Here is a 21,624-nt window from a genome sequence, read left to right as displayed (position 1 = left end):
TCTGTTTTGTAAGTAAGTTCATCTGTATCATATTTTAGATTCCACATATAAGTGATGTCATATGGTATTTGTCTGACTTACTTCACTTAGTATGATATTCTCTAGGTCCATCCATGTTGCTGCAGATGGCATTATTTCATTCTTTTTTATGGCTGAGTAGTATTCCATTGTAGGTATACCACATCTTCTTTATCCATTCATCTGTCAATAGACATTTAGATTGCTTCCATGTCTTGGCTATTGTAAATAGTGCTGCTGTGAACATTGGGGTAAAGCACATTTTTCTTTATAAGGCTTTCAGGTAGGAGCTGATATGAGGGGATTCCAGATAATGGGTTTAAAAAGAATAAAAAAGCTAATTTTTGTCTCAGATTAGTATTCAGCTATTTATTTTTTCATTTATTTGAAAAGCTTGTTTAGAAATTAGTCTTAAAACCTCTCCTATTTGGTATTTAATAAAAACATAATAGTCTTTTAGATTATGTGTTTGTCTTATAAAAAGAATTTGATAAGATTTTGTGTGTCTTTGCATAATGCTTTGATTCGCTTTTTAAAAAGGAGCTTCAGTATTTAAATAGAGTTGGTGGAATTATACCTTTTAAATGTAAGTGGGCTCTTTTGTTTTTGAAGAACAAGAAAGTTTTTGTGATTTGTTCTCTAATTCCTTTGACTCTTACCTTTGTAAATTTCCAGAAAATAAAGACAAACCAAACCAAAAACAAAAGGAAGAAAAGCATACACACACACACTCACAAATACTCACGAACTGTATTCAGAAACTAAGAGGAAGAAAGCAGAAATAAATCAGAGATGAGACAGGGGAAGAGATGCAGTAATGCATGTTGACTTGCTCATGTCCTGTACAGAACATTCTTTAAACTTGACAATTCTTTTCTAGAAGATTGCTTTTAATTCCCTTTCTCCTTTAGATGCTGTTTGGATGCCCTGTTGTTTTCTTTGTTTTTAAGCCAAGAGTACTGATCAGTTTTTTCTGTTAAACAATTAGATATTTTCCAGAAGTTCTTTCTTCAAGCAATATGATTTAAACTTGTAAGCTTTATTTAAGGGCTTTTTTCATTTTTGTATCCTTGTAGTAAATATGGATAGTATCCGAATTATTTGTTGGATTGTCAGAATTCTGTATATTTCCTCTGTGCCGTATACATTCATCTAATACATTTTTGTGAGTGTCATCTTTTTTCTTTTTTGTAGATTATGTTTAATGAAGAGCTTGGAAATCCTTTTATCATAATTCACAGTATCTCATTGCTGAAAGCTGAAGAACATTCGATAGCTACCCTGCTTCTTCGAATAGAGAAAGAGGAATTGGATATGAAAGGAAGTGGTTTCTATGTTTCCTTGGAGTGGGTCACTATTAATAAGAAAAGTAAAGGTAAAACAACAAAAATCTGATCTCTCTGTAGTGGTTGCCGTAATTTAGTAGGTTTTGAAATGCAAAGAAGTTCCTGTAAATGCTATTTGCTTTTTCTTAGGCACTGTGTTATGATTCTGGTACCTGCCACCCGGTGGAATGAATATTTATACATAGTTTCTCCTTAGGTGTGGATTATAAAAAAATAATAATGTGTTTCCATAGTCAGATGTGCCTTTTTGTGTAAAAGGAGACACTATTACATAATTTTGGAATAATTTAAGTGTATATTTTTAATATATACAAAAGTGTATGTTAGTATGTATACACACACACACACACACACACACCCAGACACAGACACAGATTTGTTCTTCGAAATATTTAATGTAATTTGTTTTTTCTTTCCAGTGTTGTAGTTTTATCTCTGGAGGAACACAGTAACTGAAAACTTTAGATTACGTGTTAGAAAGTGTCTGTAAAGGGCTAGATGGTAACCATTTGACTTATGTCATAACTACTCAACTATGATGTTGTGGTGCAAGAGCAGCCATAGATGAATGCATAAATGAATGAGTAAGGCTGTATTCTGGTGTTTATGGACACTGACATTTGAATTTTATATAATTTTTACATGTATTTAAATATTCTTTTGATTTTTTGTGATTTAAAAATATAAAATTCATTCTTTGGCTCACAACTTTCTTTTCTTAATATCTCAGTTCCTCTTGTCCCTGAATTACTAACATAATTGTGTTACTTTTTATTTTCCCTGAACATTACAGAGCAGTGTTATATTTCTAAACTCTTTTGAGTGGAACATTTGATAAGTTATATTTTATGGTCAGGTAAGTTTGAAAATATGGGCATACGATATCTCCGTTTCACATTAAGCATATTCAAGTTTCTAGAAATTTTGAGTAGAAAAAATTTAATTTTGTCCCAGCATTTCCCAACTCATTTAGCCATGGAATAGTTCATTTGAGACCTACTGTTTTCTGTCCCACACATGTTGGGAAAAACCATCCAGTAAAATATACAGTGTCTAAGTTTGGGTCTTTAGAGGAAGCTAGGACTCTTTGCTGTGCATGTACCTGTGGAGGAAAAATAGGAGTTTTTATTTCATTCATGAAATGAAAAGTCTATTCCTAAATATGTATGAAGTGAATGTGTGAATGTAGGTGAGGATTTAGAGAAAAAACACTGACAGATGTTTTAGAACAAATTGTATTATTATGTATGTATATGTGTTACTATGTGTAACTCATGACATTGAGTTATGATTTTTGACTGTTCATTATGAAGCTTACAAGCACTACCCACTGTAATAAAAATTTGTTACCCACAGTAACAGTATAAGTAAAGGTACGGACTCAACTGAAATGTTTGGGTACTTTTTAAAGCAAAAAACAAAGACAAAAACCCCTTATTTTCATAGAATAAATTCAGTTAATTTACCAGAAACTCAGAATACAGTTAATTGTTTATATCTTAAAAATTCCAAGTACAGTTATTTATATTTGGTTATAGTAGGCAGATAGATCTATATCTGAATGTGTATAAAAATCATTTCTGCCATAAACATATTTCATTTAAAAAAAAACCCTTATCAGTAGCTAGAATGGGAAGAAAATAGTCCACACCACACTTTTTCTGGTATCATCAGTTTGTAGCTTTTTTCAGAGGACACTTATCATATACTGGCTGAGAAAGTAGACAGGCTGTAGTCAAGGAACGGGTAGTTTTTTTCAGAGGTTGATGTTTCAGGTAAGGCAGTCACTTTTATGATTTAGAGCACTGCTCTCCAATAGAAATTTTTCCAAAATGGTTGTGTTTATATGTGAGCCACTCAGTGTGATAGCAGGTAGCCATGTGTGGCTTTTGAGCACTTGAAGTGTGGCTAGTGTGACTGAGGCATTGAATTTCAAATTTTACTTAATTTTAATTAAATAGCTACTCTGGCCAGTGGCTACCACTAGTGATGTTGAGCATCCTTTCATATGTTTGTTGGCAGTCTGTATATCTTCTTTGGAAAAATGTCTGTTTAGGTCTTCTGCCCATTTTTTGATTGGGTTGTTTGTTTTTTTAATATTGAGCTGCATGAGCTGGTAAATTTTGGAGATTAATCCTTTGTCAGTTGTTTCATTAGCAAATATTTTCTCCCATTCTGAGGGTTGTCTTTTCATCTTGTTGATGGTTTCCTTTGCTGTGCAAAAGCTTTTAAGTTTCATTAGGTCCCATTTGTTTATTTTTGTTTTTATTTCCATTTCTCTAGGAGGTGCAGACCCAGTATTTTAAAATAGGGATTTATTTACAGAATATTAGGTTGTAAATTTTTTTATCCGTTTTATAAAAGGTACCTAATAGTGTGCTTTTTAATAGTACATTTAAAATATTTAGTTTAAATTAGAATTAATATACAAATATATTCAAATATTTTTATTATATAGTTTTTTATTTGTAATTTTTTTGTTCTAAAATGCTTTATTTTCTTACAGATAAAAAAAAATATGAAATTACTAAGCGTAATATTCTCCGTGGAAAGTCAGTGCCCCATTATGCCGCTATTGAGCCCAATGGGAATGGTCTAATGATTGTCTCTTACAAGTCCTTTACATTTGTTCAAGTTGGTCAAAATCTTGAAGAAAGTAAGGATGAAGACATGTCAGAGAAAATCAAAGGTAATTTTACTTCGAATATCCATAGAGCTCCTGTGTAAAATATATCTGATTTGTCCTCCCAGCTAGGTTATGAGTTTTACCAGGTCAAGATAGGTGCTTAATTTTTCTTTATTTTCCTTTATATTTCCCAGAATGGTCTTTTATAAAATATACCACCTAAGTAGTGTGAACTGTTCAATTTAATACTTTTGTAATTACCAAAAATGTTTTTAAAACCTATATATTATCTTACCTGATTAGATATTTAATAAATACTTATGGAATGAATAAACAAATACTAATGTCTACTTGTTGTTGGTGTTTGAAAATCCAGCATATTAGTGTTGTCAATAATAATTTTTAAAAATAAGCTAACCTCTGTTCATTATAGGTGTCCTAATTACATGTTCTTATCTTTCATACTAAACTGAAAGAAGGTTCCTTGGGGGTAGAATCACTAAGTTTTCTCAGTGTTGCATTCATTCATGAATGCATGAGTGAATGAATGAAGGTAATGTTTTAGAATGAAAAGAGTAAAAAGGTCTTTCAGGAGAAATATATATTTGTATACAAAGAGTACATATTCTTTAAAAGTATTCCAGAGAACATTTTTCTATAATCATTACTGTTTATATTTCTGGTATTTATAGCCAGGGACTAGTATATTTTACTTAACAGAGATTTTCACAATATTTAACAATTACATATATTACTCTTTGAATCTACCCTTTTTATTACTTTAACAACTTAATTATTTAAAATAAAAATTAGTTTCACTATTTTTATAAGTATATTTTTATATATTTTTATAGCTTAAAAAATGAATCCTTCGAAAAGTATTTAAAAATACTTTTCAAGCACTTAATTTATATGTTATATAATATTTGAATATGAAATAAATATTTGAAAAATACTTTCTCCAGGTTTGTAAACATGTACAACTCCAATTATAAGGGTTGTGCTTGGTAGCGTTTTATTTAGCGTCTTGTGATGTTTTTATGTGAGATGCCTTTCTGAATAAATTCTACTATTTTGTCTTAATTATAATGTTAAACTCTCCTAAAGCCTAGCCAGAGCAGCTATTCATATCTCTAGACCACATGCGCTTTAGAACTCCTTTGGTGAGCGATTGTGGAAGAATGAAAGACTGCCTTAATCCTTAGAACCAGTCTGCCTAGTAGCTAGGACCATGTGGTTCCAAGACAGATTTGCAGGCTAGTTGGGACACATCATGTGTTTAAATCACTAGCCACTAGTCCAGTGTTTCTTTTGTTGACATCTCACACTATATTTTGCATTCCTCCTGAATTCGTTTTTCCCTTTTAGTGTAAACCACAAGTCCCTTCCATTTTTCTGTTGCCTTTCTAATAAATAGCCCTTTCTTGTACCCACTTTCTCTTGGGAAATTTCTTCTGTATTTATTTTATCATTGGACTTTCACAATAAGAAAGGAAAATTGTTCTAATTTTTAAAAATTATGCATAGTTTGTTAATTAGTATGCTTTCTTTTAAGCACTCTTTTGAGCATGTATACCGGTTTCATTTTCTATAAACTTAAAGAAGACTGATATTATCTATTACCTATTTGGTATTGTCATGATATTATAAATAATGATATTTTCTTTGAAGACCTAATACAGTCTATAGAGGTATAGAAAGGTACTCAAAGCAACCAACAATGGACAAAATTATTTAGGTGTTTGTATAGTTTTGATGGAGAGGGGAGTAAGAAAATTCTGGCTTTCTCTTTAGTCTATGTCCATGGCCTTAATTTATACTAAAAGCTCATGTGATTTTGCAGGTTCCTCCCATCCCCATATCTGGCAGAAATTATATATTGCATGATTATTATGTATAAACTGCCTTGTTAATGTTTGTGGGAGACGAGGGATGAGTAAAACATTTCTTAGAGAGCTTATAGTATGTCTTTTAAGCTATATTTCAAGCTTTTTCAGTAAGTTTTTATTAAAAGTACTTCTAAAGGCAAAAGATAGAGGATCTGAGGCTTAAAGGAATGCGATGCAAGTTAGATATTACCCCGAAGTAACAATTTTATCCTAAAAATTCATGCTTTTTTTTTTTTTTTCCGGTACGTGGGCCTCTCACTGTTGTGGCCTTTCCCCTTGCGGAGCACAGTCTCCGGACGCACAGGCTCAGCGGTCATGGCTCACAGGCCTAGCCGCTCCGCGGCACGTGGGGTCTTCCCGGACCGGGGCATGAACCTGTGTCCCCTGCATTGGCAGGCGGACTCTCAACCACTGCACCACCAGGGAAGCCCCCCATGCATTTTTTTTTAATTTATTTTATTTTTGGCTGCGTTGGGTCTTCTGTTGCTGCGTGTGGGTTTTTCTCTAGTTGTGGTGAGCAGGGGCCTCTTGTCTTTGCGGTGTGCGGGCTTCTCATTGCGGTGCCTTCTCCTGTTGCAGAGCACGGGCTCCAGGCGCGTGAGCTTCAGCAGTTGTGGCTCGCAGGCCTCCAGAGTGCAGGCTCAGCAGTTGCGGTGCCTGGGCCCAGTTGCTCTGCAGCATGGGGGATCCTCCCAGACCAGGGCTCAAACTTGTGTCCCCTGCATTGGCAGGCAGATTCTTAACTGCTGCACCACCAGGGAAGCCCGCATGTTTTATATTTATTTCTATATTATATTTGTTAAAAGAAAAATTTTAATATCAGATAAAAGTGACCCTTCCAGGAGACACACCATGCTTATGCTATATCTTTCAGAATATCAAGTACCCCCCCAGGTTTTAACATAAAACCACACAAAAATAAAAAGAATAATAACCCACATTTAGTGAGAGTTTATAATATATTTAGCTAACAGAATTGATATTAAATGTTTTACATGCATTAACTCATTTAAATGTCACCAGTCAGTCCTAAGAGGTGTGTAATATTCTGTTACACTGTTTTACAGATTAGAAAAATGAGGATTAGAGGTATAGTTGTGTATCAGAATTATTAAATGGTTGAACCAGGATTCAGACCATGGACTAGCCAACTCTGGAGCACTAGTTCCTAACAGCCCTGTTATATTCCTTTCTGATGAGTGGATAGACAGATTAATGTTTATGGGTGCCATTAAGCAAATATTTATTCATTTTGCATTTAAGCCCTATTTTCCTACTTCCATGGTGATAGTATGATGGGTCTCAAAGTGTCTCTTTAGTAGATAGCTTTTTAGGAGACAAGCTGAGGAGTTAAGAGAAGGTGATGAAGGGAGGATTCTTTTATTGGGAACTTAGACAAAATATACTGACAGCCCTTGAATTTGCTATGAAATTGCTTTCATGTTGTGAATGAGGTAGAATAGCCAATACCTTTATAAGGAAAATATCTTTTATTTTTGTGTGGACATGTATCCCACCAAATAACAGTAGTCTCCTGTATCACAGAGTTACTATATTGCTCCAACATTGGCAAATCAAGGCTGTGGTGAAAGTTTCAGACAGGAGTTTATGACATATTTGGTATTCTTTTGAACTCGGAATCCACTGTGTGTGGGTGTGTGCGCGTGTGCCTGCGTGTGCGTGTATAAGAGGAAGAGGGAGAAGTAGGGAAGTAGGGATACTGAGAGGCAGGGAGAGAAGGAATGGGGATGAAAGAGTTGCTATGATTTGTACTTTATGAATGTGTATCTCTTGGAGCATGAGGTAATCCTGGAACAGGCAAATGTCAAGTAAATTGCTACAACTCTTTAAGTGAAAATTCCCCATGGACATCTCTCTGTGTTTGTTCATAATTATTTTTTTGTGAGACGATCACTAGAAAATATGCTAAGATAGGTTTTCTTTTGTATGACCTAGTCTCAGCTTTTTAATTACATAATGCATTTTTCTTTTCCTAAAAGAACCTCTGTATTACTGGCAACAGACTGAAGATGATTTGACAGTAACAATATCGCTTCCAGAAGACTGTACTAAGGAAGACATTCAAATACAGTTTTTGCCTGATCATGTCAACGTTGTGCTGAAGGGTCACAGGTTTTTGGAAGGAAATCTCTATTCATCTATTGATCATGAAAGCAGTACATGGATAATTAAAGAGAATAATAGGTATTTTTATAGTTTTATTTATATTTAAAATTTTATTTTTTATTATTTCACTTTTTCCTTGTTTTCTTTTTATACTTTTTGCAGTGGTTACATCATAGGGGAATACTACAATAGGTCCATCATTATTGCTGATTATTTTTAAGATAGATTAAAAATGGAATTACTGTAGTTAAGATTAAAGATACTATTATTGTTTACATTATACTGCATGCTTTTCATTACCAGCTCTGGATACAATAATAATAATAACAGAAACAATAATAATAATAAATAGGTGAAAGTGGTCATTTATTTAAATTTGTGCTTTTTAAACTTTTTGATAGAAATAATTTTTTTCTATTAACTTTAATTTGCTAATTAGTGGAATGCTACTCTGCAATATGAACCTCAAAAACGTTACGTGGACTGAAAGAAGCCAGAGACAAAAAGTATGCCCTGTGCAATTCCACATAAGTGAAGTTCTAGAACTGGCAGAACTAATCTATGGTGATACAAATCAGAACCGTGGTTACCTCTAGGGTGCAGGATTGGCTGGAAAAATGCACAAGGGAACTTCCTGGATGTTCACTATCTTTATTGGGTTATACGGGCGTATGCATTTGTCAAACAATGAATTCTACACTTAAAATCCATGAATTTCATCTATAAATTACACCTCAGTAAAAAGAATATGTAAATAAAAGGTAAACAAAGGTTGTGTCTTGTAAGACTCTAATCCTCTGTCCCAACTACCCTTCCTCTTTGTAAATCTATTGTTCCAGATACTTCATTCCCTAATCATTTGGATTAATAAAATTAGTCTCTTTCATTTTAGATCAAGTCTTAGTAATTATTGAATTCAGTGATGGTTAATGAATGGTATTAGGCACTTAATTTTTAAAATGGTCAAATTTTGTCAGAAGTGGGTTAAAATTAGATATCTTTATTAAATATAATTCTTGGTTAGTGGTATTTTACCCATCCATGTGAGTCTTGATGTGACTCTGAATTCTGCTAGTCTAAGAAATATATATCTAGTTCAAAATTGTTTTTAAATTAAGCAGATACCCTGAAATCATTTTATTAATGGAGAAATTTGGTGACTTCGTTATACTTTTTAATGTATTATTTTAAAAACTCAATATCTGAGAGTTTCTTTCAAAAATATTTTATATTTCCATATATTCTACTTAAACATATCTTACTAGTGTGTGTGAGAGATGAGGATAGCATTTTTAAATTGGCAAACCAGCTGGAACATACTGCTAAATATAAGTCATCAAGCAGGAACCCAGCCAAGGTTTAGGAGAAGAGCTGGACCTTATGCAAATAGTTTCGGCATTTAACACATGAATATAGACCAGTGTTCTTTTTTCATTAAATTTGAGGTGCTTGATTACTATTTTATGTTACAAAAGATAATTACAGTGCTGTGTTGGTGGTATCATTGGTTTAAAAACACATGATTTTTTGGTACTTGATTATATTATTCATCTCATTTTCAGTAGTTAATGTTCCTTGTAGTTTTGGAAGGATTTGTTAACTAATCTGTAGTTTATTATGTATGGGGCTGTGTGTTCCTTTTTGCTTGGATGATAGGATGTGATTCTAGTTTTAAAATGTAGAAATGCATTTGTGCTAAAAGAGTAACATTGACTAGATATGCCAATTTAATGATGGTTCATAAATTCTTTATAACTAAAACTGTACGAATTCTAACTTCTTTAGCTAGCAACTAAGAACAGTATTTATGCATTCTGGTCACTAGGTACAAGTTCTTTAATAGTTATTTACATATATTTTTTCAGAGAGGCAGAATAGTGCAGTAGTGAAGAACATGGACTTGGAGCCAGACTGCTTTACTAGCTTGTGACCTTGGCAAGTTACTTAACCTCTCAGTGCTTTCTTTTCTTACTTGTAAAATGGAGATGATAATAGTGCTTACTTTATTTGTTTGTGGTGAGCAGTAAATGAGTTAAAACATGTAAAGTGCTTAAGATAGCACCTAGCTTACGGTAAGCATTAGGTAAGTATAAGCTGCTGTCATTATTTTTATTATCATCATTATCACCATCATCATCATCATTCAAGATTAGCTTTCTCCTTAGAAAATGTAACTAAATCTGGGCATTATTGACCATGGTGGTAGTTTTTAATGCTAATGATAGGAACTCATTACATAAGAAAGATATTATTTTGTATAGTCTCTTAAAATACAAGAAGTTTTAGAAAATTTTAAAGTACTGTAATTAATTCATGAGGTAGTGATAATAGCCTTGAAAAAGAATATCTGATAAGTTTGCATGTTCTATTTGATAATTACGATAATAGTTACTATCGTGTTCTTGCAATTGTTTCCTTGCAATTGTGTTCCAGGGCATGGGTTAGTATGGCCCACGTGTACCAGAAATGGCACATGGAAAAGGTTGCTTTGCTGTGAAACAGCTACCACCAACATCACTTTTCTCTGTATTATAGCAACAGCCAGCTTACCTGGATTTCCTTTCCTATTCAAGAGGCACGTGGGCAACTCCCTATCCCATGTCCACAGTCTGCCCTGACTCAGCTCTCTCTCCCTTTTCTGCTGCATCAGTCCTTAATCTTAGTGTTCCCCGATGGGTCCTTTTTTATTGATTTAACTAACCTTCCTGATATTTAGGTTAATAATATATTATGGCTACTAGTTTGTGATAATGAAAGTAATTGTTGGCTCCACACACAAAGAGGTACCTTTAGTTATAGGCCCTTTCCAGTTAACTTTATGTGCCCCCCCGACCATTCCCCAGTGAAATAGCTCATAGATTCATGCTGCTTGCATTTTTCTATTACTGAAGATTGGTAACACACAGCACACCTGAACTGCAGCAGTACTTTCTGAGTGGTGTTACTCTACGCAGTCACTCCAGTGGTGCCTTCTTGTCTATTAAATCTATATTGTTTACCCTTGGATGATAGGTTTTCCATCATATGCAGAATGAAAATGAACATGATTTTTGGTAAAACATCCTCTGGACATCAGAGGGGTAATTTCTGTGGAAGATTCTTCTGTTTGGTATTGGTTGTATAACTTGTATAGTTGCTTAATGTAACATTACTTTTCTCATCTTAAACTTCTAGCTTGGAGATTTCCTTGATTAAGAAGAATGAAGGACTGATATGGCCAGAGCTAGTGGTCGGTGATAAACAGGGGGAATTTATTAGAGACTCAGCCCAATGTGCTGCAATAGCTGAACGTTTGATGCATTTGACCTCTGATGAACTGGTAAGCAATTGCAATAGCAGTGTGACTTCCCAAGGATCCAGAAGTATGTTATGTGAGGATTATACCATGTTTTTCAAACATTATTTTGCTTTTCCTAATGTAAGAGATTAGGTATCACTGACTAGTGTTTGAATATGGCTTAAATTTCTAATATATATTCCTTATACTGTGTGAATATATATATGTGTGTGGGCATGTTGTACATATAGGGTGGGTGTGCATGTATGGTTGTATGTATATATGTATCTCTCGCTCTCTCAATATATGTACAGAGAGAAAAAAAGAGATATATAGTTGACACTTGAACAATGCAGTGGTTAGGGGACCAACCGTTGTGCACTCAAAAATCCAAGTATAACTTTACAGTTGGTCCTCTGTATCTCCTGCTCACATCCTCAGATTCAACCAGTTGGATATTATATATTTCTGTAGTATGTATTTTAAGTGGACCTTTCCAGTTCAGACCCATGTTGTTCAAGTGTCAGCTCCATCTCTGTGTATATCTGTATTCTCTTTTAGAAGAATTGACTGACCAAAGCTGACAGGGACAAAAATTATGATTTTACCCCCTACCTTGCTAATAATCTACGTGTAGTCATTGAAATTTTCTGGGTGCTCTTAGAATATCACAAGGGGTGTTTGTGTGTGTGTGTGTGTGTGTGTGTGTGTATACATATAAAACATACAACTGTGAGATTTTTGTTGAGTATGTTCCTACTCCGATAACATTTAAGATAATGTTAAGAATTTGAACAAATTCAGCAATACACTAGAACTTCAGTTATGTTCCTTTACCAAAACATATCAGCAAATTTAAAATGTCTGATTTATTGCCATCTGGAATTATAGCAATGAGGAAGATTATATAAAGAAGTATTTATACTGTAGGGTTAGTTGCATCCTAAGGTAGAAAGGAAAGATTAGAATATTGAAGGTAAATGTCTCTGACAAAAGAAAACATGACCAAAATGGAGAAACCAAGTTTCACATTTTCTAGCATAATGGAAAATTTCAAGAATCACTGGAATTCATATGTATGACTATAGAACTTTGATTTCATAGCCCTCTTGTTACAAGCCATGCAGACTGCATTGCTCTGTGTTCATTCAATATTCAGCAAGTATTTATTGTGATAGGGCTCTGGGGATATAATTATAGTGATCAGTGGGGGTTTGTTTTGAGATTGTAGATAATTGCTACTAACTGTCTTTTAAACTTGATGATTTCAAATGAATATTCATATATATGAGTAACTTATTTATGCCTAAACACTAGTGTGTTTGTTACTTTTAAAATAAAAAACAGAATCTTGTCATCTCTAACTGAAGGCAGTTTTGTGTTTTTCAAATCTTTATTCTTTTTCTTGCCTTACTGCATTGATTAGAACCTCTAATCCACTGTAAAATAGGAATGGTGAATAGTGAAAGCAGATATTCTTGCTTTATTCATGATCTTGGGGAGAAGACTGAATTTTCACTATTAAGTATGATGGATTCTTTTTATCACTTTGAGGAAATTTCTTCTATTCCTAGTATGCTAAGAGTATTTATCATGATGGTCATGATGTATTATTATTCTTTTTTACATATCACTGGTTTGGTTTACTAATATGTTATTGAAGAGTTTTATATTTATGTTTGTGAGGAATATTGGGGCCTATGGTTATTGTTTTGTTTTGTCTTTTTACTGTCTTTATCTACTTTTGGTATCTGGGTAATGCTGAGTTCATAAAATGAGTAGCGAAGTGTTGCTATCTTCTATTTCTGGAAGAGATTGTGTAGACTTGGCATTATATGTTCTTTAATGTTTAATAGACGTTGCCAGTGAAACTATCTGGACAGGAGTTTTCTTTTTTGAAGGTTTTAAACCATGAATTTAATTTCTTTAATAGTTATAGGATTATTTGGGGCATCTATTTCTATTCACTTTATTTTTCCTTTTTTTTCAGTTTCCAATTTCATTCATTTCTGTTATTACATTTATTTCTCTCTTTTGCTTGCTTTAGATTTATTTTGCTCTTTTTTGAAGGTGAAAGCTTAGATGATTGATTTTTGACCTTTCTCCTTTTCTAATGAAAGCATGTAATGCTATACACTTCCTTTAAATACTACATTAGCTGCATCCCCAACATTTTCTGCCTGTTTTCTTAATCCCGTTACTGATTGATTTGATTTGATGCTGGATTTCAGTTTTTTGCATGGCTGGTTTATTCTTTGTTTGTTCTTAGTCCTAGGGCAGAACTTTTCATGAATCTCAACTGAAAGTCTGGAATGTTTACCAGGGTTTCTCCTCCTGTGTGGGCCCTGATCTCTAATTTTTGTCTCCCAAGCACCTTGATAATTATCAAAACTCAGCTTTTTAGCCCCTTATCCTCTGCTTTCCACTTGTCTTTTTCAGCTCAGCTTGAAACAACAGATAACTCTAGGAAAGCAGCACAGTCCTGGGTTCTCCTTGCTATTCCCTTTTCTCTATAATCTTGTCCTGTTAAATACTGGCTGCTTTGATAGTCCTTAGCTTTTAATTTTTGCCCTCCCATCTCTAACATATGGGTAACTGAAAGGAGAAGGGAGGGAGGAGTGGGGAGGGTGCTTTCTTTTCTGCTGGATGTATGTATCTTCTTGAGACACTGTGACAAAATGGCCCCAGCTAATTGCTGGAATTACCTTCTCAGCCAGCCACTGCAACCAGAATTGTTTCATTGGTACTTAGAAAGGAGAAGACAGCTACAGCTAGCTGGGTGCTTTCTTTTCTGCTGGATGTGTATATCTTCTTGAGATAGTGTGACAAAATGGCCCCAGCTAATTGCTGGAATTACCTTCTCAGCCAGGCACTGCAACCAGAATTGTTTCCATTGATACTTAGAAAGGAGAAGACAACCACAGCTAGCTGGCTCCATATCCCAGCTGGAAAATGGACAGATTTGATAATGTCTGTAACTTCCAGACATTTAGTTTCACAGACTCTCTGGTCCTTTCATTAGGTTCTCAGTAACATGACTGCCTTTTGGCAAACTAGTTGTGTGGACATTTTATCAGTTGTTATAGAATTGTATTTCTGTTATATGCATGTGAATGTATAACTTATCTTTTAAGTGATCCTTTTTTACTCTTTGAGGGATATAAGACCAAACAGTGATTTTTGCATTTCAAACAGTGAACATATTAAAATTACTTTAATGATTCCATTTATCTCTACTTTTGGCATATTTTTCACGATACCTCTGTGTTTTTGTTTGGGTGGACATTTGTGTGTGTGTTTAGTGGTTGTTCTAGAGTTTATAGTATAACATCTTCACCTTATCACCATCTATCCTCAAAATATATCACTTAACTCATAACTTAAAAACTTCACAGTATATTTCCATTCCATCCTTTGTATTATTTTTGTCATTTTATTTCTGTGTTATAAACTTCATGATATGTTATTATTTTAACTTTAGTCAGTCAGTTTTCTTTTAAAGAGATTAAAAATGCAGGGTGAAAAAGCCTTATATTGATCCAAATATTTGTCATTTCCTCTTTTTTACATTTCTTTGTGTTGATTCAGATTGCCATCTGGTGTCATTTTTTTCCTGGCTGAAGAACTTCTTTTGTCATTTCTTGCAATGTAGTTCTGCTGGATAAATTCTTTCAGCTTTTGTTTGTCTGCAGAAATACATGTCTTCCTTGTCTGCAAAAATACTTGAGTTCCTTTTTTTAAAGCTATTTTTGTTAAGCGTGTAAGTCAGTGCTGACAGGGTTTTTTTCCCTTTCAGAACTTCAAATATACTCCATTGTTTTCTGGCTTGTGTAGTTTCTGATTAGAAGTCAGCTGTCATTTGTAATTTTGTTCCTCTGTCAGTAATGTGATTTTTCCCTCCTGTAACCACTTTTAAGATTTTCTCTTTATTACTTGGAGAATAATTTCATTTTTCTCATTTTTAGCAATTTCATTGTAATGTGACTTGCTCTGTTTTTTTTTTTTCTCTTGATGTTTGTTATGCTTGGGGTTCTTTGACCTTCTTTAATCTGTAGGATTATAGTTTTCATCAAATTTGAAAAAAAATTGCCATTATTTCTTCAAAATTTTTTCCATTCCTCTTGCACTCTTCCAAATACTCATATGTTAGACCACTTGATATTGTTCCACAGGTCACTAGGGTTCTCATCTTTTGTGTGTGTTTTTATTTTTTGTCTTCTCTGCTTCATTTTTAGATAGACTCTATTACTATTTTAGATAGACTGTTACATTTTAGATGGACTCCAACTCACTGGTTGTCTTTTCTTCTGCAATGTCTAATCGGCTGTCAATCCCATCTAATATTGTGTTTTCCATTTCAGATATTGTATTTTCATATCTAGAATTTCAGTTTAGTTCTTTTTTATATCTTCCATATTTCTCAATGTGTTTGTTTTTGTTTACATCTCTGAGTATATAGAACAAGTTTATAATAGCTGTTTTCATATCTTTCTCTGCTGATTCCATCATTCTCTTTTTTTGTGTCTGTTTTTAAGTTTTTATTGGTCACGAGTCTAAAATTTAATATTTAATTATTGCTGTAATCTTAACATTGTTGAGTATGAAGAAATTCATTCTCTTGTTGTTATTTATTTTCTTTTATGGTCTAAGAATCCAAATCCAGATAAAGGTAAACCTCCTTGTAATGCTCAAGAGTTAGAAGAATGTGATATTTTCTTTGAAGAGAGCTCCAGTTTATGCAGATTTGATGGCAGTACATTAAAAACTACTCATGTGGTAAGTTCTTGATAATGATATTTCTAAAAATTTGTGAATAAATAAAAGTTATTCAGATGAGATGATAATTGATTGACTAAATACTATTTTGCAAAGACAGGTTGATTGTCAGTTACTGGCTGTGACGTAAATTTCTTCACTCCCTAAAGTAGCCATCATTTTATATCGTCATCCCTAATTAAACAATGTTGTATGTTTGGCACTACTGCATATTGATATCTTTCAGTGGGCTTTTTTTTGTGCAGTTTTTCTATGTGTAGTTTGTGCCTGTAATATATAACAACTTAATATCTAACTTTCCTCTCACTCACTGTCCTTTCCTAACTTTTTTTGGATACTTAACATTTTTTTAACTAATGGCTGGGTATTACAATACTCAAAGGTGTTATAAAAATGAGCATTTTTTGGATTATACCTATGTAGACAAATGAGGTGGAATGGCATAAGACCAGTGGGTAGAAAGAGGTATCATTCAAGCTTGTACCAAAATTACTTACTCTTATGATTAATTTCTGCATCTGCTTTGCTCTCCTATAACTAACTAACTCCAATAATTTCTAAAAAGCACAGAGATGACATTTTGCTTACCACAGTGTACCTAACACCCACCAAAGGTTCTGATTCTGATAACTGCTTAAAAACATTTTTAGACTGATCTCTTGGTGACAGTCATAGAAATAGAAATTGTTTCAGGTGCATCTTGGATCTCAAGAAATTTGCATACACTTTTATGTTTCCCTTCTTTGTCAATCACTCCTCTAACTGAAGAGTAAACAAAGTTCTTGGTCATATTATTTTATGCAATCTGGGCATTGATCCAAAGCCCAGATGATCAAAGTCGTTAGATTTTTTTAGGCGTTTTGCTTCTTAGATATTGTTTAGTTCTGACATAATCCCATAGATAACTCCCTTAATGGTGAGTGAAGAGCCATTACACAATTACTCTTACTTCCTTGGGTTAGATTTTAGAAAATCATTCTTAAGTGTGACTGATGAAAGACTCCTCAATCTGACTAACTGTAGATTATTTATTCTTGAAGAATCTGGCCTTTCTTCCTAAAGTTATAGTCTTAGGAGCTATAACTTTTAGGTACTGTTTCCTGCCTAACTTTTATAGAGAAGACACCTGATCTTAGATGTCGTAAAATGTTATTGTTTAAGCTTAGCTTCTCCAAGAATTTCATTTCATTTTAGTATAGCACTACTAAGTAGTACTGATCAAGTAGTTTAATGTTGGTCATTGAGAGGCATCTAGTTAATGATACCTCTCTTTATTTGCTATGTTTAAGCATACTAAAAATTAAAACCAAGGAGTAACAGAAGGGGACCAAAGTAAAACATTTATTATTTACAAATTAGGGTACAAAAGCCCCATCTGCTGACTAAATCCTAGAATTTAGCAAATTTAACCTTAGTCACAGGCAGTGCCAAACCAGATCTGGCTGACCCTGGTGGCGCGGTGGAAACATCTTATTCCCTGAGGCCTCTAGCTCCTTAGAGGAAGAAGTTGATACTACTACTTATATACTTATGTAAATATATACTCTCTTCTGTTTTTCTAAGCTTTGTTGAAGTTCTCACTTTGTTCATTCTTCTCCCAAGCTCAGTGGGCATCTTTATGACCATTATTTTGAACTCTTTATCAGTTAAATCACTTATCTGTTTCATTAAGGTCTCTTTCTGAGGTTTTATCTTATTGCTTCATTTGAAAGATATTCCTCTGTTTCTTCATTTTCCTTGACTTGCTGTGTTGGTTTCTATCCGTTAAATAAAATAGCCATCTCTCCCAGTAAAGACGTGGTCTTATATAGGAGATGAGCCTTATTGTTCAACTCTGCCCCTAGTTCTTAGTTGCCTCTCAGACTTTGTGATTGTCTGAGCAGCTTTTGTTTTTTTTTGGCTCCCCGTAATTGAGGGTGTGCCAAGACCTGTTAGTGTCCCAAAACGGACGATCTCAGTCAGCACCTGAATTCAGGCTGGTTGGAAGCCAGACCCTCAGGCATCAGGTTTTGAAGTACACAAATGTGTACAGTCCTGTGGGATCTCAGACATAAGTCAGCCCCACTGTCCACCAGAGCCAGATGGTCTAGAGGTATACCCTGGGCGACAGTCGCAAAAATTGGGGCACCAGATGAGTATGCAAGCTCCTTTCCTGGAGATACCAGTGACTTAAGAGTAAGGCAGAAGGAATGTGCGAAGATGGCAGTCACTGGCCTCTGTCCACACAGAGCAGCAGCACCTCAGTAAGCCTCTAGGTGTGTGTCACACCAGAAACCTACCACTACTCTGAAGCTTTAGGACAAGCAGAGAGGGTTTTTTCACAGAAAGACTGGGGGTGTGTTTCGGTCTGCCATCTCCGTTGAGCCCTGTAGTTGTAGTCAGCCAGGAACTGTCTCTAATTGCTATAGTCCCATGGCACCAGGAATGCGAGCCTTACTGGCTACCAGAACCAGGCAATCAGTGAGCATCCCCTGGGCAGAAACCACAAAAATCAGAGCACCAGATGTGTGTACAGGGTTCCCTCTGGGAGATTACTGGTGCTCTGAAGTGAGGCAGAGGAAGAGTGCAAACGATGGCATTTACTTCCTCTCCCTGAAGTATATTTCAGATGTGTGTTGAATTAGATGCTTGCCCCTCCTTCATGGGAGGAGGTGAGTTCAGTATCTTTCTGTCTTGAACCAGTATCTCAATTGAGTTAAATTTGAGGCCAAAGTTTCTTTTTATAATGGTAAGCACTTTGATTTTTCTATCATTAGTCATTTTTTATGAATATAAGGCAAAGATTCAGTGAAGTAAAAATGCATAAACATTGATGTTTGGGAATAAGTGGAATGGTAATAACTGGAACAACAATTAAGTACTAAGTCCATCTTCTTTCTGAAGACAGATTTGGGGACTTCCCTGGAGGTCCAATGAAGGGGGTGCAGGTTCGATCCCTGGTCGGAGAACTAAGATCCCACGTGCTGTGCGGTGCGGCCAAAAAAATAATAATAATTAAAAAAGTAAAAATAAAAAATAAAGACAGATTTGGTAGGTCAGTGTATTGTATGAAAGTCAAGGTCTGTCTGGTCAAATGTAGCTTGTTCAAAAATAGTTTCTTGGTGTACCTAAGAGGATACCAGTTGGCATGTCATGGGGGAAGGGAATGAAGGAGGCGCCAATATTGTGGATATTCAGTGGTACATCCATTTTAGGCATCAGATAGTACTATATGGGTAATTCGTACTCCTTTCTGCAATGTTTACTTCAGATTTATCTTCTTGATATCATTTGTCATGACTTTGGACAATTTGAAATTACCTGTACATGGAAAGGTCAGTATATGTCCTTAATTTAGAAGAAAAAAAAATACTGTAACAAAAAGGTCAGAACTCTATATTGTAAATGACAGATTTTCCAAAATATAAAATTCCCTGAAAGAAATGTAAATTAGGGTTAGAATTTGGCATTTGGAAAGTAAAATGTTAAATGAATATATGCAGCAGCAGAATAAAAGAGAAATATTAAATTTCAGAAGTGAAGGAGAAAAGTAATAAGATGTGATCACTGGGGTGTAAAGCTCAAATCAGAATTTAGATACAGTTGAAGATGAATTATTTTTGCTTTTTTGTAGAGCTGTGTTATCCAAAATATTAGTCACTAGCCACATAGCTTTTGAGCACTTGAAATGTGGCTAGTTTGTTTGAGATATGCTGTAAGTGTAAAATACACAACCAGATTTTGAAAACTTAGCATGAAAAAAAGAATGTGAAATATATTATTAATAATGACTTTTATATGAATGTTCATGTTGAAATGATAGTTGGTTGTGTTTGGTTAAGTAAAATACATTTATTAAAATGAATATATCCCATTTCTCTTTTTTTTTCTTTTAACATCTTTACTTATCCATTCATCTGATGATAGGCATTTAGGTTGTTTCCATCTCCGGGCTATTGTAAATAGAGCTGCAATACTTAAAATTATATATTTGCCTTGCATTTTATTACTGCCAGACAATACTGATTTATAGAGATCAAATTAAATATAGCCTTGAACAATCAAAAGATGATAGGATGTTTTTAAAAAATTACAGTGAATTTTGCAGATCAGGTGGTATTCATCATTTACTGCTTAAAACATGAGAATGAAACAGTTGAAAAGAATATTTGTAACTTATAAACTCACTGAGACAGTAAGCAGAGGAAGTACAAACAGGAAATAATTCTTTTAGGTTAATGTCACTAAGAAAGGTAGTAGAAATGGCGTGTATTCAGTATACTAATTCCTTCAAAAAGGTTAAGAATTAATATCAAGGATCAGAGTTTATAGAGGAAGGAAGTACATTTAGAAAGTATCTAAATCAGTGGTTCTCAAGCTTTTAAGCTCCTTGAGGTACTGAATTTATAATTTACTTGATTATATCAAACTTGACTATATTAGAAATGAAGCTATGTAATAATTTCCCTGCCTTCATGCTCAGAGTAGGTATATATCTCTGTAACAGTGCCTGAAAGTGGGAGGAGACAAATCCTAGTGCTAGTTGTTACTATGGGATGGACCTGAGGCTCACCATTAGGTTGGTGAGGAGGTATTCTCTTCTGGAAGAGTTAGAAACAACCAGAGCACCATTCAGGCAGCTGTCTATGAACCATATTCCCTGGAAGCAGTCTGCACCCCTCTCCCCAAGTCTTCCTAATTACCAGGCAGTAAAATAGATGACCATTTGTTGCCTGAATGGCCATACAATTTGGTCAGAGAATTTGCTACCAGTACCCACAGACTTACCTCAAATTGTATAAATTGAACCATAAGGCCCTCATATTTTTTCTTTAAGAGAGCCATGTCTCTATCAGCATCCCATCTTTCTCTCCAAAATCGCAGTGCGTTTGAGATTTTTAACTTTCCTATAAACTAGCAAGTTAGCCTGCCATAGTTTCATAGATGCTGGTAAAAGACATGAGACTCTTGGGTCAGAAACAAAGGACAGTTTATTACTGACAGCAGTAATATTAGCTAGAGTATCAACATTTGGACCAATTCCCAGTGCCCCAGTTCCCACAGTGTAATATGGAGATGACAAGAAAGCTTGGCTGACCTTGCTCAGGAGAGAGAGATTATGTTCATGCCACTGGACAGTAAAAAAAGCCTGCCTTTTGCTCTGGAGGGAGGCAGTTTACCTTCCACAGTCGTTTGCTTTAAAAATACCTTGAAGTAGTAGTCTAGAACACATTAGTGCTTCTGCTAGAAAGATGTGCAGAAATGAAAGAGTCCTTAGGATAACTGTCTCCCTGCAAGTTAATGTTCAGGTATCACAGTAATACTGGTGTCATAAAGAGTGTGATTCACCTGAAAGCACTTCAGTTTCTTTCAGGGTTATGAGAATATAATGGATAATGTCAATTATTTGTTGCCAGTGGTTATTATTGACATTACCTGTGACGGACCTATTTGAAGTAGTCTTCAGTTCCATTTTTACCTTCTGTTCTCTGAAAGGAAAGATAATTTTAGTTGCATATCACATATTTCTTGATTCTTAAAGTTTCTACACACAGTTATCAAGCCCTCAGTCCACTAGAATTTAGC

The 21,624-nt window shown here is 34.5% G+C and overlaps 1 protein-coding gene across 1 annotated transcript in view; it reads left to right on the top strand.

Moving 5' to 3' along the window:
• The window catches only part of NUDCD1 (NudC domain containing 1), an 80,816-nt gene that overhangs the window by 27,446 nt on the left and 31,746 nt on the right, over window positions 1-21,624 (top strand). Inside the window, exons 4-8 of the mRNA XM_024739737.1 lie at window positions 1,213-1,393; window positions 3,871-4,053; window positions 7,880-8,084; window positions 11,181-11,325; window positions 15,934-16,059. Of these exons, the coding sequence (XP_024595505.1) occupies window positions 1,213-1,393; window positions 3,871-4,053; window positions 7,880-8,084; window positions 11,181-11,325; window positions 15,934-16,059 (840 nt within the window). The remainder of the gene's footprint in view (window positions 1-1,212; window positions 1,394-3,870; window positions 4,054-7,879; window positions 8,085-11,180; window positions 11,326-15,933; window positions 16,060-21,624) is intronic.

Source organism: Neophocaena asiaeorientalis, unplaced genomic scaffold (assembly GCF_003031525.2).
Source record: "Neophocaena asiaeorientalis asiaeorientalis breed wild unplaced genomic scaffold, Neophocaena_asiaeorientalis_V1.1 scaffold66, whole genome shotgun sequence".
NCBI classification, from domain to species: domain Eukaryota; kingdom Metazoa; phylum Chordata; class Mammalia; order Artiodactyla; family Phocoenidae; genus Neophocaena; species Neophocaena asiaeorientalis.
The sequence above is the reverse complement of the archived record's forward strand: the minus strand, read 5'-3'. Positions and strand labels throughout refer to the sequence as shown.